General features: G+C 39.0%; 1 protein-coding gene across 1 annotated transcript; it reads right to left on the bottom strand.

Annotated features, from left to right (window-relative positions):
* Window positions 1-1,025: 1,025 nt before the first annotated feature.
* Window positions 1,026-7,435, bottom strand: LOC128373756 (CMP-N-acetylneuraminate-beta-galactosamide-alpha-2,3-sialyltransferase 1-like). The gene is made up of 6 exons (XM_053333936.1): window positions 7,160-7,435; window positions 6,784-6,980; window positions 6,490-6,669; window positions 3,216-3,261; window positions 3,013-3,132; window positions 1,026-1,995 (listed from the first exon to the last, which is right to left on the bottom strand). The coding sequence occupies exons 1-6, from the start codon at window positions 7,388-7,390 to the stop codon at window positions 1,828-1,830; spliced, it is 942 nt and encodes a 313-aa protein (XP_053189911.1). The 5' UTR covers window positions 7,391-7,435; the 3' UTR covers window positions 1,026-1,827.
* Window positions 7,436-7,641: the final 206 nt, after the last annotated feature.

Genomic DNA, 7,641 nt, shown 5'->3' with positions numbered 1-7,641 from the left:
CTTAGAACAGTTAAAAAGCTTGTCATGAAATTTGAAAAAAATCACATATTGCTTGTTTGCAGTGTATTGTGTAATATTTTAGTGAAATTTGTTCTACGTTGGTGTGAAATAGAAAATGTGCTTACAAACATTTGGATTGTATAATTTTATGTATCAACTGAGTCATGACCCCACGTTGTGCAAATCGACTTTTGTAGGAATCTGTGCTGCTTATTATGAGGTATAAAGTTTTCACATTTTTGCGGCCCCTTGGTGGCATTGTTTCAGGCCTGTGTTGTGGAGCTTGGAACTTGCATCCAAACATGTGCACCATGCTTGGTTAAAATAGCTTGCAACAATCTTGAGTGTTTATGTAAAGTTTAACTTAAAGACACAGGTATAAAAATGCAGAATTAAAAATGGTCCAACAGTTTAACAGTCAATGTAGAGAATAAAAAACAGTCTGATCGTGGTGATGTAAATTATGTATACATTATTTTTGCTGTGGCTAAAAAAAGTCGGACTGCATCTAGGGTTGCCAACCATCCCTTGAAAAATGAAATCATTCCGTATTTAGAAACATAATTAGGCATCCGGTATTGAGCTTAAAAGGGAAACACTTTGTCCCATATTTCCATGAGAATCAAAATAGTCTGTAAAATGTCAGTGGAATCAATGAATGACAGGGCGTTTTATGTTAACATTTACGGTAATCTTATTGCTCTCCTGCTCTGTGACCAATGAGCTGACAGCACACTCACGAGAATGACAATACAGAATCCGGCTCTTCTCATTGGTCGAGGTACTGTTGCTTGCAAGAAATGTCTTGCTCAAAGTTTTACTTTGTAGCACCGAAAGACAAAAAACTCCTTACTGCAGCAAAAGCTCAAAAGAAATATAAATGGGAAAAATATTTACTACAAACAGTCATGGCCTTTGAGGCACAAAGTGTTTATGTTTACAGCTTTTCCACAGACTTTTCCACAGACCTTCTGTTTTCCCTTTTCTTATTGCACTAATGTGCACTATTACAGGAATGTTCTGCTTTCTATTGTTTTCTGTTATTTTATACTGTTTTCTGTTAAGCAGGACAGTTCGGTTAAAGAAAGATTTATTGTATTCTCTTAAGTTAAGCAGGATTGGGTTCTTTTAAAAAGATTTGTTATTTTGTAATAAAAAATAAATTGTTGAATAATAATTTGTTTTCCATGTATTCGTATCACTCAAAAACATGCATCGGATTAAATTCAGGTTCGAGTCAAATAATTTAAAAATCGTTTCACACACACACAAAAAAAGGCAAAAAATGTCACCAAGCTGGGAGGGGTGAACGCAATCGGACGGCTGGCCTTGCCAACGAGGTGTCCATATTTTATTTTTCAGGGAGTTGGCAACCCTAACTGTATCACATCAGTTAAATGCATTCAATGAGATACAACACACTTCACTTCACTTACCCCACCCTATTGTATGTAAATTATTCATTTTGTGGCTAGTTATATACATTTAATGATGTAGAGATGATATAAAAAGGTATAAATAATACCTGTCAAAAGTTTGAATACAGCTTCCCATTCACTTGAATGAGAAAGTGTCTCCAAAGTCATCTGCCTGGTAGTCTAGCCCAGGTGATTTTCATATGTCTCATGTTTCCACACTTTGGCTCCTTATGGATCCCTCCTTGCTCCTCAGAGATGAAGTACGAGACTTGGGACAGTTGTCAAAGTGCAAACTCAGAAAAACTTCAGTACAGGTGAGGAGTGAGAAAATCTCAACTAAGAGACTTGATATGAACCCATTCAGTTAGTCATAGCTGCCTCTTGAGTTGTAAGGACTCAGCTTCACAGATCAACTCCCTGCATAAAAATGGAGGATTTTTCGCTTAGCTAGCTCCTTGATAATATCATACTCATGTGATCCAGGATGGAGTCCAGTTTTAAATTGTTTGTTTTTGAGTTCTTCAAAGTAATGACTCCAGTTCCCATCCTTATCTGCTCCATAACCAAACACATGAACCTTGGAAAAGCAAAATGAACACATATTAAACCAATTAGCTAATCTGATTATGTTTTAAAACTTCACCTAAAATGATGGCAGGAGAATGTAAAGCAAAGGCCTCATTGTTAACCCTCCTTATTACCCTTGGGGTCAATTTGACCCCATTCAATGTTTATCAGTCAAAAAATAATAGTTGACATAATTGTTTTGGGGAACATAATTCTCTCGAGTACTTCGATACTGATACTTCTCACAGTGTGGGCATGGGAAATAACTTGACTTGTGAACTCCTGCCAAAATGAGGAAGCCAATGTAGGCTTGCAAGTCGATCACATCCAAGTCATTCAACTACACATGCCTCCCCTCTAAAATTATCATGGGCATGAAGGTGTGTGTGTGTGTGTGTGTGTGTGTGTGTGTGTGTGCGCGTGTGAGTTCATGCAAAATAAGGGAGGAACAAACAGAAGGCTGCCGTGCAAGCTTTTGTATAACTAAAAAGAAAAGATTTGGATGAAAGATTTTCAAGATACACTAACTCTAAAAGTTTGACCTGATGGTGGCGCCTCAGTAAAGGTCATGTCGTCACCACAACCAATAGGGTTCATCCTCTTGTGGTAATTAATGTTGTCAGTAAATCTGAAAAGCTTCAAAAACTTTTCATGATATATTAATTCTAATTTAAAAGTTTGGCCTGATGGTGGTGCTAGAGCAGTCGCTTCTAAGTTTCATCAACAATTGGTTATTTATGTGTTATATATGTATATGTATATGTAAGTACCTGACACCAACATTTGGTCAACAATTTTATTTTAATCATTTTCTAGAGGCAGTTATTACTGGGGTCAGATTGACCCCAAGGTAAAATAATGGAATAAATGGAAGGTTATGATGAATGTACTGTGTTGTTAACAGCAAAATCTCAAACAGTAAAGGATTTATTTACATTTTTCCATCAATAATCAGTTATTTGCAACTGTTAATCAGTAGTGTGGAAGAGCATTCAAAAGAAAAATTAACAATTCAAAATGTACTTACTTCATCACAAATGTTCAGGGCAAGAATCACTGCCATAAAGCCGGTGGATGGATAGCCGCCCTTCTTTTCAAGCCAGATGTCATGAACATACCTCATGAAAGCTGGATTGGTCACCATCACCTGTGATGAATGGAAAATTAGCCTTTGAAAGTATTTTTTATACTGTATAGATTATTGGTAAATGGAATCAAAATAATACTCACCAAATCTTTGTTAGCTTTGATGGTGGTTTTTATTGGCGCATATGACCTGTTGGAAGTACCATGAAATGTTACATTCAATAAAAAAGACCCCCTTTACACCTCACATTAAAATGCATTTTGGGTGATTGGATTGCAGTTGGATAGTGCTTGACTACATGAAAGTACAGGCGTAAATGCATCAAAGACACATTGAGGATAGATTGTGATCCAACCAGCCAAACCACCTCTAGAGGTGGGCAGGGACTAGGGATGTTGAAATGATTTCATCATATGATGCATCGCGATGCAGACATAGACCATTCTGCATCGATTAACAAAAGTCAAGAATTTAAACGTTAGTTAATAATTTGATGTTGATGGGCGACAAAGGCGGAGCCAAACTTTGAGGGCAGCGCAGCAGACAGATAAACTCTTGCGTGTGCGCCTGTAAGACTGTCTTAAAAATATCTAAGTGGTTGGAAGTAACAGCGTTAAAAGTGGCTAACAGAGCAGCTGACCAACACACACTGCAGTATGAAACAATGTAAACTCTGAGGTGAAGAAAGTAACTCAGTTGTTAGTCTGTCCACACATCCCAATTCCCGACTATATTGATAGCGGCTCCCTGATGCCCGCAAATTAGATACAATCTCCCGGAATCTGGAGCGAGCAAGCAAGAGTGCATGCAAGAGAGTGCTCCAGAGAGCTAATTAGACCAATCGCACCCGCCGCTCCCTCGGACTGATATTTCAGCTACTTGTATCCACCATCTGATTCTTTCATTCACTACCAGAAGCTCATGACTAATTGATGTAGACCAACTAGTAAATTGTTGCCTTCTGGTTCAGCACTTTCTTCACCACAACGGCACATTTCCTGCATTACTGCTGATGCTGCACCAATCTGCCCGTCAAGCTCACTTGAGAACACACTGAGAACAAGTCAAACTTTCTGCCAAGAATGCAGACACAGCTTTTGCTGTTGCCGAATGACTTGCAGCAACAGCCCTGGTACCCCATCCTCACAAAGGATCATCAACAAGGTGCCTCGAGGGACATGGTCAAAGGTTTTTTCCATTCAAAAAAGCACATGGAGTTTGGATGTGTGAATTCCAACGACTCCTCAAGTATCCTTGTTAGGTTGAAGGCCTGGTCCACTGCTCCACAGCCGAGTCAGAATCTGCATTGTTCCTCCTGTATCTGAGGTACAACAAACAGCCAGAGTATAGTATAGTATTCTGGCATAAGCTTTTCCCATGAGGCTGAGTAATATGATCACTCAATAGAGCACACCTTCTAATCCACGTTTTTTTTTAAATGGGAACCACCATCCTGGTCTGCCAGTCCAGGGGCACTGTCTCCAACCTCCATACAACATAATGTTCAAAAGCCTTCAGCATCTCAGGATGAATTACATCCACACCCAGCACCTTGCCACTGAGGAGTTTTCTGACTACCTCAGAGACCTCTGCCAGGTATGAGTAAGACTTCCCCCAAGTCATCCAATTCTGCCTCCTGCATAGAAGTCAGGTTTTAGGGGTTCCTCGAAGTGTTCCTTCCACTGCTCGACAATGTCCCCCATCAAGGTCAGCAGTTCTCAATCCTCGGCTGAAAACAGCCCAGGCTAAGTACTGCTTCCCCTTCCTAAGTAACCTGATGCTTTGCCAGAACTTCTTTGAGGCTAAACCAAAGTACTTCTCCATGGCCTTCCTGAACTCCTGCTACACCCTGTTTTTTTGCTGTTTTTTGCTCCTGCCTTTTTGGCACTTAACAACCCATCTGTTGTATCAGAAGATCCATGAGCCAGTCAGACTCTAAAGGCCTCCTTCATTGCTGGTGTGCACCAGCAAATTTTATGGTTGCCATCCTGACAAGCGCCAATGACCCTCCAAGTACCCACCTTTAACTGAGGTCCTGAACATGGTACACTCGAATTCAATATCCCCAACTTCCCCCAGGATACAGGAGAAATTCCTTAGGAGGTGGAAGTGAAAGACTTCATGGACAGGGGCTTCTGACGGATGTTTCCAGTCCACCCTCACTACTCGTTTGTGTCTTACAGGTCTGTTCGCTCAATTCGTTTTAGCTCAATGATCTCAATGTTGAGGATGAAGTCACATATTGATACCAGATGTAAACGTAATCAGGTTCAAACATTATCTAGAAATAATTTGGATATGTGATGCATTTTAATGCAAGGTGTAAAGGGACTGAAATGAGCTATTTATTGAATAATAACATACAAGTCATTCCATAAGAAAATGAAAGCAGAGCTCAGTATTTCTGGAAATCTTAGCAGGAGTCAATAGGCCAGGCTCTAATGAATTCATAAAATAGATTTCAAAATAAATTGAGACCTGGTGAGTGAACCTCATTCATTCTCATTGCTAACGACTACCTGAAACCTACTCACCCCTACATCTTATCCGCGCGCATGCTGGTCTCTAGAAACTGGCACAGTCAGGGAATCCTGTGATCAACTCACACAAGCATTCTGAGGCTGTTTGTTATATCTCCATACCAGCTATATTGTAGAGTTGTGCAGTGCTGTCAAGCTACACTCTAATAGTTATGCACAACTTAACAGTGTTTGGATGTGTTACTTCCCTTCTACTGAACTTGTCTTGAGCATGGGGAAAGTTCAAAGTCATTGTTTAAAAAAGCCAACATTACTTGTGTGTCTAAGACAGGACATATATTCCAGCCATTATCAGTCATTGCTTTTTGCTTTGTTTCACAAGGGACATGCTACCTTTTGTACAGGTATTGAATATTTGCATTGGATGTAAATCGTGTGCTGCAGGATTATCTGTGATGAATATTATTTTCTTTTGATACTCGTCTGCATGTTTGGTCTGCATTTTTTTCCCCAATACTTTGGTTTACATAAATACTTTCAAGCTAATGATATCCCCATCATTTTCACTAACACAACATGGTCAACATGTTTAACACTGTACATAGAAAGCATAGGTACAGCCTCACAAATATTCATACACACTATTGTGGCTGAAAGCTATTTTTTGTTTACATCACATACATACATGATGCACATTTTCATCTCAAAGTCCAAGTGGCAGTCCACTAGTGAGACTCAGACTAGTGACAAAGCTAGTCACATATCTGCTTTGCCATCAGATAATCACACAAGTCTGCCCTATTTGTGATTAAAAGAAGGTTTATGATATAAAATATTACGCTGTCTTATTTATTCAATAAATACTGATTACCTCTGGTGTCCATACAGATACAGGGACAAATGCACTCATAATTAGTCAATTAGAAAAAAGGCTCACCTTCCATAAAATCCTGTGCTGAAGGCCTTGATGAGCCATTCAATATCTTGTATCTTAAATGCAAACAGCACAAGATGAGTGGAGTTATCCAGGTCCATGGCACTCTCTGGATACATGATACGATGAGTTGTTTTGGTACCAACATCTGCCTCGTAGCCTTTGGTACGACCTTTGTTTATTCTAAATAGTAGAGATATGTACATACTTAATGATTTGAATTTGATATTACATAGCCATTACTTGTCATTGGCAGAAATATATTAGAAAACGTTAAGATAAGATAATAAGATTTACCTTATAACAACATCATGGAAATCTATCAGAGGTCCGTAATGTGATCTCCTCAAATTACCAGAATTGCCCACCACAGCACAATTCCTTGAGTGATTAGGGCTGGACTCTATCAGATCTGGACTTTTTGGAAACATCTGAAACAACCTGTCCACTGTTGTTCTGTATGTGCCGTAATCACGTCTTTCCAACTGTAAACGCTGGCATACATATAAAACACAAACTGTTGTTAGGCCAGTTATGAGTTGTACATAAGCAAACTGGCATACAGGGGAGAAATGATGAAAGAAAAGCAATGATAAAAGTGATTTAAAACATTTCAATTCCTACTACTGAATGGATAACTGCAGGGTAAGTGACTCTTATCATGACAAATTACCTTCCACCAGTTGAAAGCATCCTCTGGGAGACTGTAGTTTGCTGACAAAAATGGTTGAACAGATTTGTGTAAATGCTGCTTAAGCCACGGGTCGACTTTTCTCAGACATTTGTCACAGGCAACGTGGCTTATGTGCTGTAGCTGGGGGAATTTTGGCATGTATCCCCTCATTAACAGACCAAAGCCAGTGAGGCACAGCAGGACAACAAACACGATCACCTTTGAATTCATCTTGACTGTGTGATCCTTGTGAGTGGGAATCAGTTTCAATCTGCAAACAAAATGTGTGGTGCAATAAACAAGTAAGTACACATGCATGAATCAAGAAAAATATATTTCCAGCTTATCAGTTTACCAGTGTGGTAGTGGTTTAATAATACTTAATATTTATATTATTATTATTTTCTCTTCTAATTGACAATAAGCTTATATTTAAAAATGGTAAGGCGTTCTGAAAAGAAATTATTCAATGCACTTCTTGT

The sequence above is a fragment of the Scomber japonicus genome, chromosome 15 (genome assembly GCF_027409825.1).
Source record: "Scomber japonicus isolate fScoJap1 chromosome 15, fScoJap1.pri, whole genome shotgun sequence".
Taxonomy (NCBI): Eukaryota; Metazoa; Chordata; class Actinopteri; order Scombriformes; family Scombridae; genus Scomber; species Scomber japonicus.
This window is presented reverse-complemented; position numbering and strand designations above follow the sequence as displayed.